General features: G+C 58.9%; 1 protein-coding gene across 2 annotated transcripts in view; it reads right to left on the bottom strand.

Annotated features, from left to right (window-relative positions):
• The window catches only part of ANO9 (anoctamin 9), a 44,568-nt gene that overhangs the window by 2,354 nt on the left and 17,518 nt on the right, over positions 1–24,696 (bottom strand). For both annotated transcript variants that reach the window (XM_029059070.2, XM_029059071.1), the window contains exons 3-24: positions 22,702–22,764; positions 21,751–21,861; positions 19,697–19,836; positions 19,512–19,558; positions 18,782–18,840; positions 18,452–18,537; positions 17,947–18,081; positions 15,421–15,517; positions 14,087–14,147; positions 13,641–13,723; positions 12,688–12,792; positions 11,522–11,689; positions 11,219–11,255; positions 10,640–10,751; positions 8,804–8,861; positions 8,510–8,607; positions 7,129–7,295; positions 5,016–5,168; positions 4,753–4,894; positions 3,761–3,880; positions 1,863–1,956; positions 1,634–1,746 (exon numbers count right to left, since the gene is read on the bottom strand). In XM_029059070.2, coding sequence (XP_028914903.1) covers positions 1,634–1,746; positions 1,863–1,956; positions 3,761–3,880; positions 4,753–4,894; positions 5,016–5,168; positions 7,129–7,295; positions 8,510–8,607; positions 8,804–8,861; positions 10,640–10,751; positions 11,219–11,255; positions 11,522–11,689; positions 12,688–12,792; positions 13,641–13,723; positions 14,087–14,147; positions 15,421–15,517; positions 17,947–18,081; positions 18,452–18,537; positions 18,782–18,840; positions 19,512–19,558; positions 19,697–19,836; positions 21,751–21,861; positions 22,702–22,764 — 2,249 coding nt within the window. The remainder of the gene's footprint in view (positions 1–1,633; positions 1,747–1,862; positions 1,957–3,760; positions 3,881–4,752; positions 4,895–5,015; positions 5,169–7,128; positions 7,296–8,509; positions 8,608–8,803; positions 8,862–10,639; positions 10,752–11,218; positions 11,256–11,521; positions 11,690–12,687; positions 12,793–13,640; positions 13,724–14,086; positions 14,148–15,420; positions 15,518–17,946; positions 18,082–18,451; positions 18,538–18,781; positions 18,841–19,511; positions 19,559–19,696; positions 19,837–21,750; positions 21,862–22,701; positions 22,765–24,696) is intronic.

The following is a 24,696-nucleotide window of genomic DNA, read 5'->3' as shown; positions in this document are numbered from 1 at the left end:
GTAGTCAGGGGAGGGGCCCTCCTTGACGGAGGTGGTCCCCAGTCCTGAGCTTCGCACAAACTGAATTGAGACCCCCTCCCCCAATTCCCTCATCTGTAAAATGGGGGTGAAGAGTGTGTGGGACAGAGACCGTGTCCAACGTGACTAGCTCGTATCTACCTCAGAGCTTAGTAGAGTGCCTGGCACAGAGTAGGCACTTAACAAATACCAAGAGGGAAGGCGAGCGAGACAGAGAGGGAGAGGGAGAAAGAGAGGGAAAGAGACAGATTGAGAGACATAGAGACAGAGAGCAAGAAGGAGAAAGAGAGACGGAGAGAGGGAGAGACAGAGAGAAAGTGAGGGAGAGACAGAGCGAGAGGGAGAAAGTGGGGGAGAGACGGAGAAGGAGAAAGAGACAGAGAGGGAGAGGAAGACAGACCGAGAGGGAGAGAGAGTGTGAGAGGGAAAGAGAGGGGAAGAGAGAGAAGAGGGAGAGAGAGGAAGAGAGAGAGGGAGGGAGAGATAGAGACCAAGAAGGAGAGAGACAGAACGTGAGAGGGAAAGAGAGGGGAACAGAGAGAGAAGAAGAGAGAGGGAGGGAGAGACAGAGACAGAGGAGAGAGACAGAGAGTGCGAGAGAGATAGAGATGGAGAGAGAGAGAGAAGAGGGTGAGAGGGAGAGAGGAACAGAGGGAGAGAGAGAGGGAGAGAAAAATAGAGACCGAGAGGGAGGGAGGGACAGAGTATGACGGAGAAAGAGGAAGAGGGCGAGAGAGGGAGGGAGAGACAGAGATGGAGAGGGAGAGAGAGACAGAGCGTGAGAGGGAAAGAGAGAGGAAGAGAGAGAAGAGGGAGACAGGGAGGCAGAGACAGAGGGAGAGAGACAGAAAGGGAGAGGAAGAGATAGAGACCGAGAAGGAGAGAGACAGGGTGAGAGGGAAAGAGAGAGGAAGAGAGAGAAGAGGGAGAGAGAGGGAGGGAGACAGAGACAGAGGAGAGAGACAGAGAGTGAGAGAGATCGAGATGGAGAGGGAGAGAGAAAGAGTGTGAGAGGGAGAGAGGAACAGAGGGAGAGAGAGAGGGAGAGAAAAATAGAGACCGGGAGGGAGAGAGGGACAGAGTGTGAAAGGGAATGAGAGAGGCAGAGAGAGAAGAGGGAGTGAGAGAGAGAGAAACAGACAGAGATGGAGAGGGAGAGACAGAGCCTGAGAGGGAAAGAGAGATGGAGAGAAGGAGGGAGAGACAGAGAGAGGGAGAGAGAGAGAGAGAGAGATAGGGAGAGGAAGAGATAGAGACCGAGAGGGAAAGAGAGAGGGAGGGAGAGACAGAGGGAGAGGGAGAGAGACAGAGAGGGAGAGGAAGAGATAGAGATGGAGAGGGAGAGAGACACAGCGTGAGAGGGAAAGAGAGAGGAAGAGAAGGAGAGAGAGCACAGATCGTCTAACCTCCTTCCTTGACAGGGGGTCCACTCAGCCGGGTCCCCGGGCATCTGCCCAGCGACGGTGCCCCCCTCTGCCCTCTCCAGAGAGGCAGCAGGAGAGGTCCGGGGCGGCAGGCCTCCAGCCCCCTTTGTCTCGGGGCGGGGGTGACGCACCCCGAGAAGGGAGGATGCCGCCTCCCCCCGCCCCCACCCACCCCCTCCGGCCGCCCGTACCTCAATCTCTTCATCAGGCCGCACTGCTTCTCCCTCAGGAGGTCGGTCTTCACCGACTTCGGGACGTCGGGCACGAACCAGGCCGCCACCAGCTTGATGCACAGAGCCACGTGCTGGAGAGCGAGGGCCAGCTGGAGCCCGGGCGAGGGGGCGGCCCCCGGCCCCCACCCCCGCGCCCCCTCGCCCCTGCCCCGCGGGCCCAGCCCCGACCGCCGGTCATCGTCCGCACCTCGAAGATGATCACGAAAGCCAGCCGGATGGCCAAGATGAACCAGAACTGCTCGGAGAGATCGTAATTGTCGGGGTTTCGGTAATCCCGGTACCTGTCGGAGGGAGAGAGGACGGTGGGGTGGCGTCCGGGAGGGCCCCCAATCTGGCCCCTGACCTCTGACCCCCGTCCCTCCCCCGCCCCTCACATCCAGTCCTCGGGCGCTCGGCACACTCGGTCTCTCCGGACAATCAACCGACCGATCGATCTGTAACATATCTGTAATTGATCTATTCATCTAGAGGTCCGTCTCTCCCGCTCCGGACTGGCGGCTCGTTGTGGGCAGGGAATTCATTCATTCAGTAGTCTTTTTGGAGCGTTTACTATGTGCAGAGTATTCAATAGTATTCATTCATTCAATAGTATTTATTGAGCGCTTACTATGTGCAGAGCACTGTACTAAGCGCTTGGGATGAACAAGTCGGCAACAGATAGAGACGGTCCCTGCCGTTTGACGGGCTTACGGTCTAACCGGGGGAGATGGACGGACGAGAACAATGGCAATGGCAGAGTACTGTACTAAGCGCTTGAAATGGACAATTCGGCAACGGAGAGAGACGATCCCTGCCCGACGACGGGCTCGCAGTCTAATCGGTAGAGACGGACGGACAAAAACAAGACAACGTCATCACGATAGATAGAATCAAGGGGACGGACACCTCGTTAGCAAAATAAGTAGGGTGATAAAAATATAAACAAATGAGCACGTGTCTGGGTATTGTTATACTGTCCTCTCCCAAGCGCTTAGTCCAGTAGTCTCTACGCAGGAAGTGCTCAGCAGCACGGCTCAGTGGAAAGAGCCCGGGCCTGGGAGCCAGAAGTCTTGGGTTCTAATCCCGGCTCCGCTACTTGTCAGCTGTGAGACTTTAGGCAAGTCACTTCACTTCTCTGGGCCTCAGTTCCCTCATCTGTAAAATGGGCATTAAGATTGTGAGCCCCACATGGGACAACCTGATGACCTTATATCTATCCCAGCGCTTGGAACAGTGCTGGGCACATAGTAAGTGCTTAACAAATACCACCATTATTAAATATGATTGAGTGAATGAATGAGTGAGTGAGTGAGTGAGTGAGTGAGTGAGTGAGTGAATGAGTGAATGGTCTCGATTTTAGACTGTGAGCCCATCGTTGGACAGAGATTTTCTCTATCTGTTGCCCAATCGTCCATTCCGAGCGCTTAGTCCAGTGCTCTGCACCCAGTAAGCGCTCAATAAATACGATCGAATGAGTGAATGAATTGAGCGTCTACAGGAAATTAAAGACCCGATCCCTGCCTTCACGTGTCTTACGATCTCCCTTCCGGAGAGACCCCCCCCACCGCCGTCCAGCCCCTCGGCTCCGAGCCCCCCGACTCTGCTCATCCGAGGGGTCGCCCTCCCCCTCCCTCGCCCCGGCTCCAACCCCCGACCGCCCCCCCCGCCCCCCGCCTCGGCTCTGCGCCCCGACCGCCCCCAGCCGAGGAGCCCGTCGGCCTAGCACGGAGTAAGCGCTTAAATACCATTAAGAATAAAAATAAAATAAAAAAGCGAGGTGGTGGGTGGGACCCCAGGGGGGAGGGGGGTGGGCCGAGGATGGGGGTGCAGGAGGGGGGGAGGGTAGAGAAGGGATGGTGGGGGGTGGGAGGACCCGCTAGACTCCCCCTCTAGACTGCGAACCCGTTGTGGGCAGGAATGTGTCTGTCTGTTGTTCTACCGTACTTTCCCAAGCGCTTTGAACGGTGCTTTGCACGCAGTAAGTGCTCAATAAATACAATTAATAATAATAATAAAAAAGGAGGCAGGGGCTTCCCAGAGGAGTGGGGACCGTGGAGGTTGAGCCCGTCGGGGGCGGAGACGCGGGGGTGGGGAGGGGAAAGTTACCTGCATTCGGTGATATTCCCCGAATGTTTGGAATCGGGTGGCATTTGGACGTTCTTGAAGTCCAGGAGGTCTTTGATGTAGAAGACGGAGAGACTGTGATTGACGTAGCCCATCAGGCAGCTGGCGGAAAAGAGAGACCAGCTCCGCTCACGAGCCGATGATGGGGCAGAGCCCCCGCCGCTGGGGGTGGGCTGGACAGTCCCCCTTCGTTCAGGGACCGCCTCGATGGGTAGTGTGGCCGACTGGAAAAAGCCCAGGCTGGGAGTCAGGGGGCCTGGGTTCTAATCCCGGCCCCGCCACTTGCCCGCCGCCTGACCTCAGCCGAGTCGCTTCGCTCCTCTGGGCCTCCGTTTCCCCAACCGTAAAATGGGGACTCAGTACTTAGACCGTGAGCCCCACGTGGGTCACGGACTGCGTCCGACCCCGTTAGCGTGTATCTACCGCGGTGCTCGGAACAGTGCCGGGCACATAGTAAGCGCTTGGCAGACACCGTGAAAAAAACAAACAAAAAATGGCAAAGGCCAAGGCTGGCCCCATCTCTCCCCGCCCCCCACGGTGGAAAAGCCTTGAACCCCCGCAGGAGTAGCCGTGGCCTAGCGGAACAGAGCACGGGCCTGGGAGCCAGGTGACCTGGGTTCTAATCCCGGCTCTGCCGCGGGACCTCAGGCAAGTGGCTTAACTTCTCCGGGCCTCGGTTTCCTCAACTATAATAGGGGGACTCAACGCCCGTCCTCCCCCCTACTCAGATTACGAGCCCCACGTGGGGCACGGCCCGCGTCCGACCCGACGGTCTCGTATCCACCCCGGCGCTTAGAACGGCGCCCGGCACATAGTAAGCGCTTAACGGATATCGCGACCGTCGTCACCGGAGCCGAGCCCGGGGGCTGAGAGGTCGAGCGTCGGGGGACCTCCCCCCGAGCCGCGGCGGTCCCCGCGGAGCGGACCCTCGTGCCGGCCGGCCCGCCCCACCGCGATCGGCGGGGCCCGCTCACTTGTCCGAGGACCGGTCCCGGCACGGCCCGTAGCGGTACTTGTAGACGAGGCGGGGGATGAACTCGGAAGTGAAGGCGATCACCAGCCCGTTGGCGATGACGGCCAGGACCCCGACGGCCTCCAGGATCTGCAGCAAGATCCCTGCCGGGAGCGAGGCCCGCCGTCAGCTCCTCCTCCTCCACCCCTCTACGGGGAAGAGACTCCCGTCCCCTGGGCCGGGCGGCCAGATGGACGGACGGACGCCCCGTCCCCCCTCCCTCACCGATGTCCTTGGCCTTCCGGGGCACGAGGCGCCTCTGGAGCCGGCTCATCTTGAAGGCGTCCATCCGGATCTCGACGAGGTTATTGAGAAGGGCCAGCAGTGGAGCCAGGGGGAAGGCGGCCACGAAGATGGTGGTGAAGCTGTACTGGATCACTGTGGGGGGGAGCGGGAAGGGGCTGGCCGACCTGAGGTGCGGAGGGTCGGGGGGGGGGGGGACCCGGTCTCTCGTTCACTACTCACTGTATTTATTGAGCGTTTACCGTGGGCAGAGCACCGGATTAAGCGTTTGGGAGAGTCCAATATAGCCATGAACGGAGGAGGAACCCGGGGGTGGAGGGAAGACGGAGGAGCTCGGTACACAACCCCCAACCCGGAGGGAGGGGGACAAGGAGGAGACGTCCCCGGGCTGGGGTGGACCGCAGCCCGGGCAGCCCCCACATAGTCCCGGGGGGCCTGGGGAGGCTACGAAGGGGGCGGAGCACGAGGGGCGTGAGCGGGTGGGGCTCGGGAGGGACCGGCGGAAGCTCACTGTGGGCAGGGAATGTGTCTGGTATATCTTATGCTCCCAAGCGCTTAGTCCGGCGCTCTGCACACAGTGAGCGCTCAATAAATGCCACCGAACGAACGAAAGACTCCAGATTCGGCGACTCGTCAGTTCCGCTCGAGGGCTCATTCATTCAATATTCATTCAATAGTATTTATTGAGCGCTCACTGTGTGCGCAGCGCCGGACTAAGCGCTTGGAATGGACAATTCGGCAACAGATCGAGACCGTCCCCGCCCAGGGACGGGCTCACGGTCTAATCGGGGGAGACGGACGGACAAAAACAAGACAACATCATCACGATAAATAGAATCAAGGGGATGGACACCTCATTGACAAAATAAATAGGGTAATACCTCTTCGGTCTGGCCTAGAGGACGGCGCACAGAGCTATGGGTCAGGGAAGCAGTGCGGCCTAGCGGATAGGGCCCGGGCCTGGGAGTCTGAGATCCTGGGTTCTAATCCCAGCTCCGCCACTCGTCTGCTGGGTGATCTTGGGCAAGTCCCTCCGCTTCTCGGGGCCTCAGTTCCCTCGTCTGTAAAATGCGGATGAAGACTGGGAGCCCCATGGGGGAGACGGGGACCGTGTCCAACCCGCTTATCTTGTATCTACCCCAGCGCTTAGTACAGTACCTGGAACATTGTAAGCGCTTATCGAACCCCACTTCTTTCTTTTCGAAAAAGGACCAAAGGCTTCTGGTCCCACTCTGTCACAGGCCCATAGTGTGACCAGAGCCAAGTCACTTTATCTCTCTGGGCCTCAGTTTCCTCATCTGTAAAATGAGATGAAATACCCACTCTCCTTCCCTCTTAGACTGGAAACTGGCAGGCGACGTGGAAGTATCCAGAGACTACGTCCAACCCGATTCACTTTTATCTATTCCGGTGCTTAGAACAGTGCTCGGCACGTAGTAAACGCTTAACAAATACCATCATTCTGATGATCCGTATATTCCACAATTTACTTAGCCCAGGGCTCTGCAGATGGCTGAGTGTCTAGGGAAGCAGCATGGGCTAATGATGGTATTGGTTAAGCCCTTGCCATGTGCCAAGCACTGTTCTAAGCACTGGGGTAGATACAAGGTGATCCGGTTGTCCCCCGTGGGGCTCAACGTCTTCATCCCCATTTTCCAGATGAAGTAACTGAGGCCCAGAGAAGTGAAGTGTCTTGGCTATGGTCATACTATGGGCCTGTGACAGAGTGGGACTAGAAACCTATGGTCCTTTTTCGAAGGCAGAGCCGGAACTTAGCGGACAGAGCCCGGGCCCGGGAGTCAGAAGGACCTGGGTTCTAAACCCGGTTCTGCCACTTGACTGCTGTGGGGCCTTGGGCGAGTCACTTCATTTCTCTGGGCCTCAGTTCCCTCACCTGCGAAAGGGGGATTAAGCCTGTGAGCCCCACATGGGACAGGGATTGTGTCCAACCCGATCAGCTTCTATCTACCCCAGCGCTTTGTACGGTGCCTGGCACGTAGTACGCGTTTAACGGATACCATTAAAAAAAAGAAAAGAAGGGATGTGCCTCCCCCCAAGGACTGGGGTCCCCAGCCCCACGGGGGGTGCCACTCACTGATCTCCATGAACTCGTCGAAGAGGCTGAAGACGTTGATTTCGTTGAGAATGTAGTTGTCCAGCCACTGCTCCCGGCACGATTCCGCCTCGCTCTCCTTGCCCATTTCCCTGCTTCCCTTCCCCTGGGGGTACGCCCGGAGCTGCCGGAAGCGTTGTTTCAACCACCTGTCGGCCCGGGGAGGACGGGGGGCCGGGTGAGGGCTGGGGTCACAGAGCCCCCTCTCCGCCCCGTCCCCACAACATCGCCGCGGTCACCTCGTCCTTCCCCCTGCCTCCCCGTCCACCGCCTCCCCCCGCGGCCCTATCCTAGGCAGCCGGGAAGTTCTTCCTCACGGCGAACTCAGCTCTCTCATGCCGCAGTTTCGAGACCCCCTCAACCTCCCACATTCCCCGTCTTCTCCCTAAGCCCCCCCTTTCCTCTTCTCCCACTTCCCTCCGCGTCGCCCCGACCCGCTCCTTTTATTCATCCCCCCTCCCAGCCCCACGCCACTTCTGTCCAGATCTGTCATTTATTTATTTCTAATCACGTCTGTCTCCCCTTCTCGACTGTGAGCTCGTTGTGGGCAGGGAACGTGTCTGTTTATTGTTGTGTTGGACGCTCCCAAGTGCTTAGTCCAGTGCTCTGCACACAGAAAGCGCTCAATAAATAGGACCGACCGACTGACCGACTGTCCTTCGGAAGACCAGCCGGCCTTCTGCCTCCACGTGAGGCCCCTCCGGAGTCCGGCAGACTGTTAGGACGTGGCCCTTGGCCTTCTGTCCTCCGGGATAGGGTCTCCGCCCCTTCCCTCTGGTCCCGCTGCCCTCTCCTCAGGTGTCTGTGCTCCCTTGTGCCCCCACGAGCCCCCCTGCGCCCCGCTTCCTCAGCTCCACCGGCGGATCTTGGTTTCCCCGTCTGGCCAGGCCGCCCAGGCCCGCGGGATCTTGGCTGTCGTCCGATCGATCGATCCATCCATCAGTGGTATTCAAGGAGCACTTACTGTGCGCAGTGACTCCCAGGAAGCTGTTGCCCAGGCAACCGTTGCCGTGAAGCTGTCGCTACCCGGCTGTACGGTTGCCGGGAGGCCGCCGTCCTGGCAGCTGTTGCCGGGAGGCTGCTGCCCTGGCAGCTGATGCTCAAGCAGTTGTTGCCTACGAGGCTGTCTCTATGAGGCTGCTGTCACGAGGCTATTACCCTGGCAACTGTTGCCATGAGGCTGTTGCCCTGATGCCCAAGCGGGCATTGCCTATGAGCCCGTTTCTATGAGGGCTTTGCCATGAAGCTGTTACCCCGGCAGCCGTTGCCAGGAGGCTGTTGCCGCGATGAGGCCACCGCCATGAGGCCCAGGAGGCCCCGGGTCGCCCGCCCTCTGGGCCGCCTGCCCGCAGCCGGCACTCACGGGACTAAATACTCGACGCAGTTGTTCAGGGTCTGTTTGAAGCCCATGATGACGGCCATCTGCACGAACAGGTCCATCATGCAGCCGCTCGGGTGGCACTGGTCGGGGAGAGAGGCCGGGCACTCAGCAGAGCCGGCGGGCCGGGGGCGGAGAGACGGCAGGCGGCGGGGAGTCGGGGGCGGGGGAGGCGGGGGGCCGGTGGGGCGGGTAGGGCCTGGGGGGGGGGGTTGCGGAGCCGGGGGGAGAAGGGGAGGCGGGCAGAGGAGGGGGCGGGGAAGGGGGTCCGGTCCTCACCTCCTCCAGCCTCCACTGGCCAGCGATGCGCACGTAGTTTCCGGGGCGACCGTTTATCCTGGGGAGGGGGGGCAGACCGACAGCCCGAGGTGGGAGGGCGGACGGAACGGACCGAAACGGTAGGGCGGACGGGCGGACCGACAGACTGAGGCGGGAGGACGGACGGGCACCCCCGAAAATGGGAGGACCGGCCCCCAGACCGACAGCCCGGGACGGGAGGACGGACGGAAGGACCCGCGCGCCGAGCCGAGAGGATGGACGGACGGAAAGACGGACCGAGACGGGAGGGCGGACGTGCGGACAACTAAACCGAGATGGAAAGATGGACGGCGGAGATGGCTCGGTCACGTCGATGACGATAACCGTGCTATCTGTTGGGTGCTTACTCTAGGCCATGGACTGTGCTAAGCACTAGGGCTGAGATTCGATGGGAATTGTCCATTCCAAGCGCTTAGTACAGCGCTCTGCGCATAGTAAGCGCTCAATAAATACCATCGAATGAATGAATGAGACAAGGCAATCAGGTTTGCAAAGAAGTCCACACGTGCGGTTTGCGGCCCAGGTAGGAGGGAGAACATTCATTCATTCATTCGTTCATTCATTCATTCAATCGTATTTATTGAGCGCTTACTATGTGCAGAGCACTGTACTAAGCGCTTGGAATGGACATTTGGGCAACGGAGAGAGACAATCCCTGCCCAGTGCCGGACGGGCTCCCAGTCTAATCAGTGACAGTCCTGTAAGATCAGGGATTCATTCATTCATTCATTCAATAGTATTTATTGAGCGCTTACTATGTGCAGAGCGCTGTACTGAGCGCTTGGAATGTCCGATTCCCACTGAATCCCCATTTTTGCAGAACAGGAAATCGAGGCACAGAGAAACTAAGTGACTCGCCCGAGGTCACGCAGCAGGCCCGGGCTCCTTCCACTAGCCGTGCCGCTGCTCCGTCTAACCTGCTCGGCTCCTCACCGGGAAGGAGGAGGAGAGGGCGGGGAGGTGCTTAACGGCAGTGCTTGGCACACAGCGGGCACATAAAAGGTACTTTCGATTTACAAGGGGGAGGTGTGAGGCATGGGGACGGGCCCACCCCCCAGGAAGAAAGGGTCTGGGGGGCCTTGCTGCCCGGGGAAGAGTCAGAGGGAGCCAGGGAGCCGCTGGGCCGGCCGGGGACGGAGTCGCTGGGGTACGAGGAGGGGGACGGGAATCGGAGCCCCAGAGACGGCAGGGAGGAGAGGGGGAGGCTGCTGGGACAAAGAGAGTCTGCGGGGAGAAGGAGAGGCTGCTGGGAGATGGGGAAAGAGCCCGGGCTCGGGAGTCAGAGGTCATGGGTTCGAATCCCCGCTCTGCCACTTGTGGGACTGTGGCTGAGTCACTTCACTTCTCCGTGCCTCAGTTCCCTCCTCTGGAAAATGGGGATGAAGGCTGTGAGCCTCACGTGGGACAACCTGATGACCCTGGATCTCCCCCGGCGCCTAGAGCAGTGCTCTGCACGTAGTAAGCGCTTAACAGATACCAACGTGACTATTACTGAGAGGCTGCTGGGAGAGGGGGAGGGTCCTGGGAGAGGGAGAGGCCGCTGGGAGGCAAAGAGGCCCAACGGCCCCGGGATGGCGGGAAGGCAGAGGACGGGGCCGCCTGAGCCGGTGGGAGAGAAGGGCGGCCGCGTGGTCCGAAGGGGCCCGAGGGGCCTGGGGCCCGTTTCCCGCCCGCCCTGGGGGTCCTGGCCCCCCTCCACCCACCACCATGGCCCCTCACACGCACACACCCACCCAGACACACACACTCTCTCTCTGTCGGTCTCTCTCTCTCTGTCTCTGGGTGTCCCTCTCTCACCTGCCCAAGAAGAAGGCGGTGTAGATGAGGCAGGAGAAGTGGGTGAAGAACTGGAAGGTGAAGAATTTGACGGTGAAGCTTTTCTCGCGCTCGGAGAAGGTCCGCGTCTTCTCTGGGGGGACAGAAGCAGCCGGGGCGGGGGGGGTGTCCGGTCACCCTCCCCGCTGGGGCCCTGCTGGGGGAGGGGGGACGGGGAGAGACGTGGCCTCCGCACCCCCCCCGCCCCCCATTTACGTCCCCACACACCCCGGCTACCGCCACCGCCACCCTCATCCACTCCACCACGGGGGATATTGTTATTATTAACAATTACTATCATTTATTGGACGCTCACTATGTAGAAAGCACTGTACCAAGTGCTTGGGAGAGGGCAAAAGAACAAAAAGCAGACACATCCCTCCCGCAGTGAGCTCGTACTCTAGAGGGGGAGTCTAGAGGTCCCCCCACATCCCTCCTCTACACCCCCCCCATCCCGCGCACCCCGCTGCCAAGCCGACCCTCCTCTACCTTCCCCGTCCCCTGCAGCCCCTCTCTCCCCCGCCGCCCCCCTCCCCACTGGGGTCCCACCCACCGCCTCACCGTAGTCACAGAGCTTGAGAGCCACCAGCCTGTTCACCTGCAGGGGTCAGAGGCCGAGGGTCAGAGGCCGCCAGGGCTCTGCCGTTCCATCGTCCTCTCGCAAGCGCTTAGTACAGTGCTCTGCACACGTAAGCGCTCGGTAAATACGACCGACTGACCCGGAGGGGCCGGACCGGGCGGGCGCCCCTTTCCCCGCCCTCCACGTCCCCCTCGGTCACGCCGGCGGCGGCGAGGCAGCGGGCCGGGGAGCCGCCCCCGGGGCCGGGCTGCGAGGTGTCCCTGCCCCGGCTCCCCCGCGCCCACCTTGGTCATGACGACGATGCTGAGGTAGTGGGCCACGGCCCCGGTGACGATGGCCATGTTGTTGGCCTGGACCCCCGTCAGGACGCTCCACTGGGAGTTGCTGAAGAAGGCGACGAACAGGACGCGGTAGATGACCAGCGCGTGGGCGATGGCGATCGCCACACAGATCTGGGAGCGGGGAGGAGGACGGGGGCGCGAGCGCGTCACAGACCCGCCGGTCGGGGCCGCCGGAAGCTGGGGACCGTCCCCCGCCCCCGCAGAGCGCCGCTGGTAACTCCGTGGTCCTCTCCCTAGGGCTCAGCGCAGCGCTCTGCACACAGTTAGTCCCCGAGGGCAGGGATCGTGGCTACCGACTGTATTGTCCTCTCCCAAGCACTCGGCACGATGCTCTGCACACGGTAGACCGGAGGCTCCTCGAGGGCAAGGGACCCTGTCTACCCACTCCCCTGTCCTCTCCCAAACGCTCAGCACAGTGCTCGGCACCCAGCGGGTGCTCTGTCATAACCAGCGACTGCCGGGGGACCGGCGGAGTGATGGCAGGAGCCCGGTGGGGCCGGGCCGGGGTAGGCGAGGCCGGGGCGGGGGCCGAGCAGCGGGGCCTCGTGGCTAGGGCCCGGGCTTGGGAGTCAGAAGGACCTGGGTTCTAATCCCAGCTCCGCCCCATGTCTGCTCTGTGTGAGCTTGGGCAAGTCTCTTGACTTCTTTGGGCCTCAGTTCCCTCGTTAGTAGAACGGGGATGAAGACCGTGAGCCCCACGGGGGACAGGGACTGTGTCCAACCCGGCGAAACTGTATCTCCCCCAGTGCTTAGAACAGCGCTTGGCACCTAGTAAGGGCTTAACAAGAACCACGATTAATATTATTATTATTAGGGAAGCAGCGTGGCCTAGTGCGTAGAGCATGTGCCAGGGAGTCAGAAGCTCATGGGTCCTAATTCCGGCTCTGCCACTTGGTCTGCCGTGTGACCTTGGGCAAGTCACCTGACTTCTCCGGGCCTCGGTTCCCTCGCCTGGAAAACGGGGATTGAGACTGCGAGGCCCACACGGGACAGGGACCGTGTCCAACCCGCCCTGCTCGTATCCACCCCGGGGCTTAGTACGGTGCCTGGCGCATAGTAGGCGCTTAACAGATTCCACCCAGTATTATTATTATTATTATTACTATTACCATGAACAGGGACAGGAGCAGGACGACAGAGCTGCGAAAGTAGGAGTGCTGGTATCCGGGCACTTGGTAGTCGGAGCTGTTGATGAGTTCCAGGGCCAGCTCCTCCTGGGGGCACACGACACGGGAGCCGGACGTCGGTGCCTCCGGCACGCTGCCCCGGCCGGGGGCCGGCGGGTGGGCGCGAGGTCCCCCGCCGGCCGGCGGCGGGCAGAGGGCACAGCGGGGAGGGTCTCGCCACGCAGGGCCCGGGCCCGCCGGGGACCGTCAGCGCCTCGGGGGCAGGCGCAGCGGCTTTTACATCTTCTATAGGTCCCCCGGGCTCAGGACAGCGCTCGGTCCCCAGTAGTGCTCGGTACAGTGCTCTGTCCGGAGGAGACACCCAGCAGAGTACTCCGTCTACAGCGGGCACCGAGTACACCGCTCAGCCCACAGAAGGTACTTGGTAGAGTGTTCGGCACACGATACTCACCCGATACAGTGCTCTGCGCACAACCATCACCCAACGCAGCGCTCTGCATACAGTGAGCGCTCCCGTACGGTGCTCTGCCCAGAAGCGGCCCCCATTCGGTGTCCGGGACGGGGCTCTCGCCAGGGCAGGCTCATAGTAGGTGCCCGGTCCGGGGCTCTGCCCAGAGCGAGCATCCAACCCCAGGGTTTGCCCCCGGGAGGCATTCGGTGCGGTCCCCTCCCCAAGGCCGAGCTCAGTCGGTGCCGGCGACCTGTAGCCCGGGGCCCGGCAATGCCCCCGTACCAACCGGCAGCGGGGCCCTGTCCCCCAAATCCCCGCCCGGGCACGCACCGGGGGCGGACTCTGGGGTCCCACCACTGGGAGAGGCGGCCACGGGGCAAGGGGCTGCAGGGGGTTGTGGGGTCCCCACCCAGGGTCCCGCTCTGGGGTGTGTGAAGGGGAGACGGGGGTGGCGCCTCAATCTGGGCCCGGGCCCGGGCCTCACCTCATCCTCGTCCCAGAGATAGAGGTTCCAGCCGGAGACGTCTTTGGCCCGCTGCCGTTTCCACAGCTCCAGGAACACAGTGGCTGCGGGGGCAGGGAGGGCAAGGGGCGGGCTCGGGGGGGGCACGGCAAGGGGGTGAACGGGGCGGCTGCGGGAGCGGGGCGGAGACGGGGCAGACTAAGGAGGGTCGGGGGGACACAGTGGCTCCGGGGGCAGGGCGGGCAAGGGGCACGCAGAGGACGGGCAGCGGGGGACGAGGAGGGTACGGGGCGGACTCAGGAGCGAAACTCGGCCGCTGGAGGGGGGCGGGAGGACCGGCGGGGCCCCTTCGACTCGGGGGGGCGGGGACGGACCACCTGGGCGATGCCCGTCGGGGGAGGATGGGGGAGGGGGATGATTCTCGGGGGCCCGCGGGCCCACCCGGAGATGGCAGGGGGGACACCTACCCCACAGAGCCATGAGGATGGCGAAGACGACGGTGCCCTCGTTGTCGAACAGGTGGGTGATCTGGAGGGGGCGAAGCCACTTTGGGTGGGGGGTAGGGAGGGGGGGCATCGAGGGGTGGAGGGGCGGGGACCGGAGAATGTTAATAATCAAGATAATAACGGTAATAACATCTGTGGTAACCGTTCCGCATCGAGGTAGCTTCAGTACCATCCTATGGGCCGGGAACATGTCGGTTTATTGCAACGTAGTCTCCCGAGTGCTCAGTTCAGTGCTCTGCACACAGTAGGCGCTCAATAAATAGGATTGAATGAATGAATACGATCACGACAGACACAATCCGCCAACCGTCCCAGCCCCACCCCGGGCTCACAGGGCGAGGGAGGACAGTTATCGAACCCCCACTTTATAGATGAGGAAACTGAGGCCCAGAGAAGCGAAGTGACTTGCCCAAGGTGACACAGCAGCAGGGTGAGAAGCAACGCGGTGTAGCGGAGAGAGCCCGGGCCCGAGAGTCAGAGGATCGGGATTCTCATTCCGGCTCTGCCGTGTGACCCTGGGCAAGTCGCTGGATAGCTCTGCGCCTCGGTTTCCTCAACAACAGAATGGGGATTAAATCCTGTTCCCTCCTGCTTAGACTGTGAGGCCCGGGTGGGACAGGGACTGTGTCCAACCCGATATCGGTTATCTCTTACCGACTGTACATTCCAAGCGCTTAGTACAGTGCTCCGCCCCTAGTAAGCGCTCAATAAATACTATCGAATGAATGAATGATAAACCTGTACCTACCCCAGCGCTCAGAACAGTGCTTGACACAGAGTAAGCGCTTCAGAAACTCCATAAAAAAAGGCGGTGGAGCCAGGAGTCGCCTGACTCCCCCAGCCCCGTGGTCTCTCCTAAGGCCGCGCTGCTTCACCCAGACTGCCGCGTGACCTCGGCCGGGGGAATTAATAATTGATAATGATGTTATCTCTTAAGCGCTTACAGTGTGCCAAGCGCCGTTCTGAGTGCTGGGACAGATACGAGTCCATCAGGTTGGACACCGTCCCTGTCCCTCACGGGGCTCCTACTCTCAATCCCCATTCTCCAGATGAGATCGCGGAGAAGCGAAGCGACCTGCCCAAGGTCACCCAGCAGACGGGCGGCGGAGCCGGGATCAGAACCCACGTCTCGCCACGAGGCCGTGCCGCTTCCCATCATCTGGACAAGGGGGCTCTGTCACCCCGCCAGACCCTTCCCGCACGGCCGGGCTAGCGTCAGGACGGGGTCCACCCGCCCGGGGTCCGGCCGAGCTCCCCGGGTGGGAGAGGGGGTCGGTCCAGTAGCGGAGAACGACCTTGGAGAAGGTGCACATGTTCGAGAGCGGCCAGTACGTGCAGTTCTTGTCGCAGAGCGGGCACATCAAGATGTCGGTGGCCTGGCAGATCTCTTTGCTGCAGGGAGACGGGGGAAGCGTCAGACCCGGGGACCCACCCTGACCCTCCCGACCCCCGCAGTGAGGGCCGGGGGCGGTAATAATAATAATGGTGGTGTCCGTTAAGCGCTTACTATGTGCCAAGCACTCTTCCAAGTGCTGGGGCAGATACAGAGTAATCAGGTTATCTCCCGTGGGACTCGGTCCTGTTCCCCATTTGACGGATGAGGTCACTGAGGCCCGGAGAAGTGAAGCGGCTTGCCCAAGGTCACGCAGCAGACAGGTGGCGGGGCCGAGATCGGCACCCACGTCCTCTGACTCCCAAGCCCGGGCTCTTGCCACTAGGCCGCGCTGTGGGGAACCCGCCCGCGTCCCCGCTCCGCTGAGCGTGGCCTACCGGGTCTGGGAATCGGAGGACCTGGGTTCTAATCCCCGCTCCGCCACATGTCCGCTGGGTGACCCTGAGCAAGTCGCTTCAGTTCTCTAGGCCTCGGGTCCTTCGACTGAAAAATGGGAATTCAGTCCCTGCTCTCCTGCTCCCAACCCAGCCCGCACCCTTCGCTTCTCTAACGCCAACCTTCTCAGCGGGCCTCCATCTCGCCGCCGATCCTCTCGCCCACGTCCTGCCTCTGGCCCGGGACGCCCTCCCTGTCAGCTCTTTGTGGGCAGGGAATGGGTCTGTTTATCGTCGCATCGTCCTCTCCCAAGTGCTCAGTCCAGTGCTCTGCACACCGTAAGTGCTCAATAAAGACGACTGAATGAGCGAATGAAATCCGACAATGACTCTCCCCCGTCTCAAAGCCTTATGAGGTCCCGTCTCCTCCAAGAGGCCTTCCCTGACTAAGCCCCCCTTTCCTCTTCTCCCACTTCCTTCTGCGTCACCCTGACTCGCTCCCTTTATCCGTCCCCCCTCCCAGCCCCACGGTACTTGTGTACATAGCCATCATTTATTTATTTCTATTAATGTCTGCCTCCCCCTCTAGACTGTAAGCTCGTTGTGGGCAGGGAATGTGTCAGTTTATTGTTGTATTAATAATAGAGAAGCAGCGTGGCTCAGTGGAAAGAGGCCGGGCTTGGGAGCCAGAGGTCATGGGTTCGAATCCCGGATCTGCCACCTGTCAGCTGTGTGACTGTGGGCGAGTCACTTCACTTCTCTGGGCCTCAGTTCTCTCACCTGTAAAATGGAGACGAAGACTGTGAGCCTCATGTGGGACAACCTGATTACCCTGCATCTCCCCCAGCGCTTAGAACAGTGCTCTGCACATAGTAAGCGCTTAACAAATACCAACATTATTATTACTATTAATTACGGTATTTGGTAAGCGCTTACTATGTCGCGAGGCCCTGTACTAAGCGCCGGGGTGGATACGAGCAAATCGGGTTGGACACAGTCCCTGTCCCACATGGGGGTCACAGTCTCAACCCCCATCTGACAGGTGAGGACACTGAGGCACAGAGAAGTGACGTGCCCAAGGTCACACAGCAGACAAGGGACAGAGCCTGGATTAGAAACCATGACCTTCTGACTCTCGGGCCCGGGCTCTAGCCACTATGCCATGCTACTCTCCCAAGAGCTCAGTACAGAGCTCTGCACACAAGTGCTCAATAAATGCCTTAATATAATAATAACAATGTTGGTATTTGTTAAGCGCTTACTATGCGCAGAGCACTGTTCTAAGCGCTGGGGTAGATACAGGGGAATCAATATAACAACAGACACATTCGCTGCAAGGGCAAAGGGAGCGAGTGAGGGCGAAACAGAAGGGAATGGGAGATGAGGAAAGTTGGGGCTGAGTCCGGGAAGGCCTCTTGGAGGCGACGGGCTTTCAGTAAGGCTCTGAAAGGTGGGGAGAGTCATCGTCTGCGGGATTTGAGGAGGGAGGACGCTCCGGGCCAGAGGCGGGATGTGGGCCGGGGGCCGCGGGTGAGACAGGCGAGCCGGAGGCCCGGGGAGGAGGTGAGCGGCGGCCGAGGAGCGGAGCGTGCGGCCTCGGATGGAGAAGGACAGAAGGGAGGGGAGGGAGGAGGAGGCCGGGGGATGGGGGGGCTTCGAAGCCGAGAGGGAGGAGGTTTTGCTCGATACGGAGGTGGATGGGAAACCGCTGGAGATTTTTGAGAAGGGGGCGGGTGACGCGTCCCGAACGTTTCCGTAGACAGATGAGCCGGGCGGCGGAGCCAAGTCCGGACTGGAGTGGGGAGAGGCGGGAGGCCGGGAGGTCAGCGAGGAGGCCGATGCGGTCATCCGGGCGGGAGAAGAGGAGGGATCGGACTAACGGGATAGTGGTTTAGCGGATCTTGGCAATGACTGACGGGATTTGGCGACGGACCGTTCCCGCCCCCGACGTGGGACGCCGGTGCCCACCTGCTCCGGGCCCGCCCACCCCGCGAGATGCCAGTGCCCACCTCGTCCGTCCCCGCCGCCCCCCGCCACGAGAGGCCGGTGCCCACCTGATCTGGCTGGCGTGGAAGAGGGAGAAGCCGCTGAAGAAGGTGATGAGTCCGGCAAGGGCGGCGGGCAACAGCATGAGCGTGTACCAGCCCAGCCAGGCGAAGTACAGAGCCACCTTCTCCCCGAAGTAGTCCCTGCCGAGGGTGGCCCCGCTCACACCGGCCCCCGGGAGAGGGGGGAGACGCCGCCGCCGCCCAGCCCCCGACCCCCGACCCCCGGCCCCGCTCCGGCCCCTGCGTTTGCTCAAGTGACCGAGCCCGGGGCCTGGGCTTCTGGGAGCAGGGGCAGCCTCGTGGGGGGCGGGGGCTGCGCCCCGAGGGTCTGGGATGGGGTGGGGGCAGGGTCTGGGGTGGGAGGGATCTGGCACCCGGGAAGGCGGGCCGCCGGGATGGGGTTGGGGGGCGGATCTGGGACTCCAGGGGGCATGGCTGGGGCCTGGGATGGCGAGGGGGCTCGGGAAGGAGCGGGGTCCCCGGGGTGGTGGGGTGGGGAGGGCTCTCTCACCTGATGTCGTCGATCTTCTGCGGGAAGAACAGGTCCCGGCACCAGTCCGGCTTCCGCCCGGACCCCTTGGCCCGGCCTCTCTCCCTCTGTGGGCAGAAGCGCGTGCCACCCGGCCCTCCCGTCAATCGATCCGTCGACCGAGGGGACCGCACGACCCCTGCCCACCCCCGGGGTCCCCACGGCTCAACCCTGAGCCCCACCACGTGGCAAGCCAACCGGGCCCAGCCTGCCCTCCGCCCCCTCCCCGGCCCTGCCCTTGCGCCCCCTGACCCCGCGGCCCCTTCCCCACCGGACACCCCCTGCCCCCCGACCCCTCCGGCCTCACGTGACCTCGTGCAGGGGGAACTTGGTCTCAAAGACGTGTTGCTGGATCAAATCTTCTAGCCTCTCTGCCGCCATCGCCAAACCGGAGAGTTTATCATAATTAATATTAATAATAATGACAATAATAATGGTATCCGTTAAGCGCTTACTATGTGCCGGCCACCGGACCGAGCGCCGGGGTGAATACGAGCAAATCGGGTTGGACACGGTCTCTGTCCCATGGGGGACTCGCAGTCTCCATCCCCACTTTGCAGATGAGGGAACTGAGGCCCAGAGAAGTGAAATGACTCGCCCAAGGTCACCGTAGGCAAGTGGAGGAGCCGGAATCAGGACCCACGACCCTCTGACTTCCAGGCCCGGGTTCTAGCCACTGTGCCACGCCGCTTCCCACACAGTGCTCCGCACACAGTAAGTGCGGCACGGCTTAGTGGAGAGAGCCCGGGCTTGGGAGTCAGAGGTCGTGAGTTCGAATCCCGCTCCTCCGCTCGTCTGCTGTGTGACGTGGAGCGAGTCGCTTAACTTCTCTGTGCCTCAGTGACCTCATCTGTAAAACGGGGATGAAGACCGTGAGCCCCACGTGGGACAACCTGAATGCCTTCCATCTCCCCCGGCGCTTAGAACAGTGCTTCGCACATAGCACTTAACAGATACCATCATTATTATTATTAATGGGGAGCAGAGGGACCCCCGCCAGCCGGGCCCGGAAACCGTGAGGGGGTCCGAGGCCTCGCCTTACCCTCCTCCACCACCATCTTCCTCAGGATGAAGTTGACGATTCGGATCCTGCAAAATGGGTACGAGACTCCAGCAACGGGCCCCACCCAGCAGAAGGGGCTCGGGGGACCCCCGCTCTCCCCCCCCCCGTCCCGAGGAGACCGCGGTGGCCGCCCGGCTCCGACCCTCCCCGTGGGCCGGGCTCACCTGGTGGTCTCAGGCACCCCGGCCCCCGGCCCGGGGGTCTTGGGGTCGCGGCTTGGCTGCTTGAGGAGGGCCTGGTACTGGTGGATGAGGCCGTTGCCCGCCCGGATGCCGTAGAACATTTTGTTCTGGTCTTCAATTTTCTGGTCATAACAATAGTAATGATATTTATTATTCATTCGCTCATTCGATCGTATTTATTGAGCGCTTACTGTGTGCAGAGCACTGGACTAAGCGCTTGGGAAGTACGATTCAGCAACCGACAGAGACGATCCCTACCCAACAACGGGCTCACGGTTTAGAAGCGGGGAGACGGACATCAAAACGAGTAGACAGGCATCAGTAGCATCGACAGAAATAGAATGATAGATACACACACACATCATTAATAAAATAAATAGAGTAATAAATAATATATAGAAATATACACAAGTGCTGTGGGGCGGGGAGGAGGGTAGAGCGGAGGAAGGGAGTCGGGGCGATGGGGAGGGGAGGAGGAGCGGAGGGAAAGGCTCAGTCTAGGAAAGCCTCCAATTAATGCTGTCCTCTCCCAAGCGTTTAGTACAGCGCTCTGCACACAGGAAGGGCTCAATAAGTACAAATGAATGAATGAATGAATGAATGAATGAATACAGTAGTCTGCACACAGTAAGCGCTCAATAAATATGACTGATTTAAGGGCCTACTCTGTGCCAAACACTGTAATAATATATTACAATGGTATTTATTGAACACGCACTGTGTGCAGAGCACTGTACTAAACGCTTGGGAGAGTACAAAATAACTCCCTCCCTCTGCTCTACCCTCCTCCCCGCCCCACAGCACTTGTGAATATATGTACCTATTTAGGATTCTATTTATTTTATGAATGGTGTGTATATATCTATAATTCTATTTACTTATATTGATGCTATTGATGCCTGTCTAGTTGTTTTGTCGTGTTTTGTTGTCTGTCTCCCCCCTTCTAGACTGTGAGCCTGTTGTGGGCAGGGATTGTGTTGCCGAATTGAACTTTTCCAAGCGCCCAGTACAGTGCTCTGCACACAGTATGCGCTCAATAAAAACAATTGAATGAATGAATGAACAATAAATAGACCCGTTCCCTGCCCACGTCGAGCTTACAATCCGGGGGGGGGGGGACAGGCATTAATAGACATAAATCAATTATATATTTATAATTCTATAAGGATATATTCATATGATTGTATCATAAATCAGTAGGCATAAATAGAAATCGATAGTAATTATTATTATTATAAAATACCACAATCATTATTACAAATTCCACAGTTAGTATTATCGTTCTTAACAAATGCCACAGTTATTATTAAAAGCCCGACTATTATGATTATTAACAAACACCACAATTATAGACTGTGAGCCCGTCATCGGGCAGGGATTGTCTCTATCTGTTGCCAAATTGTCTATTCCAAGCGCTTAGTACAGGCTCTGCACATAGTAAGCGCTCAACAAGTACGGTTGAATGAATGAATGAATGACTACCACAATCATCGTTATGATAAAAAGCCCTCGATTATCATTCTTAAGAAACACAACCCTTGCATTATTATGATTATTGTGTATAATAATAATAATGTTGGTATTCGTTAAGCGCTTACTATGTGCAGACCACTGTTCTAAGCGCTGGGGTAGATACAGGGTGATCAGGTTGTCCCACGTGAGGCTCCCGGTTAATCCCCATTTGACAGATGAGGTAACTGAGGCCCAGAGAAGTGAAGTGACTCGCCCACGGTCACACAGCTGACAAGGGGCGGAACCGGGAGTCGAACCCATGACCTCTGACTCCGAAGCCCAGGCTCTTTCCACTGAGCCACGCTGCTTCCATAATACATAATATATAATACACATTAGTAATAATGTGTATTATTAACAAATAATAATGATAGTAAGAAAACCCAATGATGAGGATGATGATTAGGTGAGGGGGGGGATCGTGGGGTGGGCGGAAAGGCAGCCTTGGCCCCTCTGCCCCGCCGGCCCCCCGTGGCCGCCGGCCCGTCCGCCCGCAAGACGCCCCCTCCCCGTGGGCACCTCACCTTGATGGTGAAACCCCTCCTGCTCAGCTCCTCGAAATACTTCCTCCTCTTGACGTCCTTCTTGTCGCTGGTCTTGCTGAGGTCAGAGACCAGGACGAAATCGTACTTCTCCTAGGCCACGACGACGGAATAATAATAACGATGGTATCTGTTAAGCGCTTACTGTGTGCCGAGCACATGTTCTAAGACCTGGGGTTGATACAAGGTCACCGGGTTGTCCCACGTGGGGCTCCCGGTCTTCATCCCCCTTTCACAGATGAGGGAACCGAGGCCCAGAGAAGCGAGGTGACTCGCCCGAGGTCACGCAGCTGATAAGCGGCAGAGCCGGGATGAGAACCCACGACCTCTGACTCCCGAGCCCGGGCTCTTTCCACTGAGCCCCGGCGCTTCTCAGAAGACCGGAAGTTCACTGTGGGCGGGGAACGCGGCTGCCAACTCTGTTCTTTCATTCATTCGTATTTACCGAGCGTTTACTGTGTGCAGAGCACTGTACTCAGCGCTTGGGAGAGCACCGTGCAACAAGAAACGGACGCATTCCATCATCATTATTATTACCGTTGACCTGCACGGGCCCGGGCGTCAGAGGACCCGGGTTCTAATCCCGGCTCCGCCACTTGTCTGCTGTGTAACCTTGGGCAAGACACTTTGCTTCTCTGGGCCTCAGTTGCCCCGTCTATCAAATGGGGATTTAAGAGCGTGAAACCCAGGTGGGACAGCGACTGCGTCCAACCTGATTGCCTTGTATCAATCCCAGTGCTTAGAACAGTGCCGGGCACGTAGTAAGCGCTTAACAGGTACCATAATTTTTATTATTTGTCGCTTCCCACCTCGAAAGACGTTCGGACTCTGTCCCCAACGCTGCGGCCAGGGGGCTTCTGGAAGACCCCTCCCACACCGAGAGGGACGGGGGGGCGGAGGGAGGTCAAGGCAGGCGGAAGGAAGGGGACTCACCTGGCTTCCAAGATCCATCAGCTGGAAGCTTTCACTCCGTGACCGAAACATAATTTCGCTGTCCTTGCGGGGAGAAAGAGACAGAGGGAAGGTCAGATCTGAGCCGGGACACAGACCGGGGGGGCGGGGGGCGGGGGGCGTCAAGGCTCCCCACTCACTCTATCGATCAGTGCTATTTATTGAGCGCTCACTATGTGCAGAGCACTGGACGGAGCGCTTGGGAGAGCACAGTACAACATTCCTCGCCCAGAACCGGCTTACCATCCATACTTGAAAATGACACCCACCACCTTCCAAGTGATAATAAGCAGCATAATTAGAGAAGCGGCGTGGCCCAGTGGAAAGAGCCCGGGTTTAGGAGTCAGAGGTCATGGATTCGAATCCCGGCTCTGCCACTCGTCAGCTGTGTGACTGTGGGCGAGTCACTTCACTTCTCTGGGCCTCAGCGACCTCATCTGTAAAATGGGGATTAACTGTGAGCCTCACGTGGGACAGGCTGACGGCCCTGTATCTCCCCCAGCGCTTAGAACGGTGCTCGGCACATAGTAAGCGCTTAACAAATACCGACATTATTATTATTATTATTCTCTGTGCCTCAGTTACCTCACCTGTAAAATGGGGATTAAAACCGTGAGCCCCACGAGGGACAACCTGACGACCCTGCATCTCCCCCAGCGCTTAGAACGGTGCTCGGCACATAGTAAGCGCTTAACATGTGCCAACGTTATTATTAATAAACTCATAGTGTTGGGGTGGTATTTGTTAAGCGCTGGCTCTGTGCCGGGCGCCGTACTAAGCGCTGGGGTGGGTACAAGGAAAATCGGGGCGGACACAGTCCCCGTCCCCCGTGGGGCTCACGGTCTTCATCCCCATTTTACAGAAGACGGCCGTGGAGTCGGAAGGACCTGGGTTCTAATCCCAGCTCCGCCACCTGTCCGCCGTCCGACCTGATCTCTAGATTGAAAGTTGCTGGTGGGCAGGGAGCGTGTCTACCAACCCCGTCCGTATTTTCCAAGCATTGAGTCCAGTGCTCTTCACACAGTAAGAGCTCAATAAATACAGTGGAATGAATGGATGAACACGCTCGTTCGTTCGTATTTATCGAGGGTTTACTGTGTGCAGAGCACTGTGCTCAGCGCTTGGGAGAGGACAGTACAACACTAAACGGACACATTCCATCATTATTATCGTTATTAATAATGTTGGTATTTGTTAAGCGCTTACTAGAAGCGCTGCTAGAAGCGGCGTGGCTCAGTGGAAAGAGCACGGACTTTGGAGTCAGAGGTCATGGGTTCAAATCCCGGCTCGGCCATTTGCCAGCTGTGTGACTTTGGGCGAGTCACTTAACTTCTCGGTGGCTGAGTTACCTCATCTGTAAAATGGGGATGAAGACCGTGAGCCCCACGTGGGACAACCTAATTCCCTTGTGTCTACCCCGGCGCTTAGAACGGTGCTCGGCACATAGTAAGCGCTTAACAAACACCAACATTATTATTATTATTATTATTACTATGTGCAGAGCACTGTTCTCAGGTCGTCCCACGTGGGGCTCACAGTCTTCATCCCCATTTTCCAGATGAGGTAAGTGAGGCACAGAGAAGTTAAGTGACTTGCCCACGGTCACCCAGCTGACGAGTGGCAGAGCCTGGATTCGAACCCATGACCTCTGACTCCAAAGCCCGTGCTCTTTCCATTATTATTATTATTGACCTGCACAGGTACAAACAACATTAACGGACACAGGCTGTCTAATCCCCAAGGGCCTTGAGGTCGACAAACTGAATCGGAGGAGAAGGTGACTTAGGGTTAGACTGGACTGTCCCAAGCGCTTAGTCCAGTGCTCAATAAATATGATTGAATGAATGAATAAGCGCTCAGTAAATACCACTGAATGATTGATCTGACTGATCCCCTTCTGGACTGTAAGCTCTCTGTGGGGAGGGAACATGTCTAACAACACTGTTCTATTAATAATAATACTGACGATGATGGTAT

The sequence above is a fragment of the Ornithorhynchus anatinus genome, chromosome 3 (assembly GCF_004115215.2).
Source record: "Ornithorhynchus anatinus isolate Pmale09 chromosome 3, mOrnAna1.pri.v4, whole genome shotgun sequence".
In the NCBI taxonomy this organism is placed as follows: Eukaryota; Metazoa; Chordata; class Mammalia; order Monotremata; family Ornithorhynchidae; genus Ornithorhynchus; species Ornithorhynchus anatinus.
The sequence above is the reverse complement of the archived record's forward strand: the minus strand, read 5'-3'. Positions and strand labels throughout refer to the sequence as shown.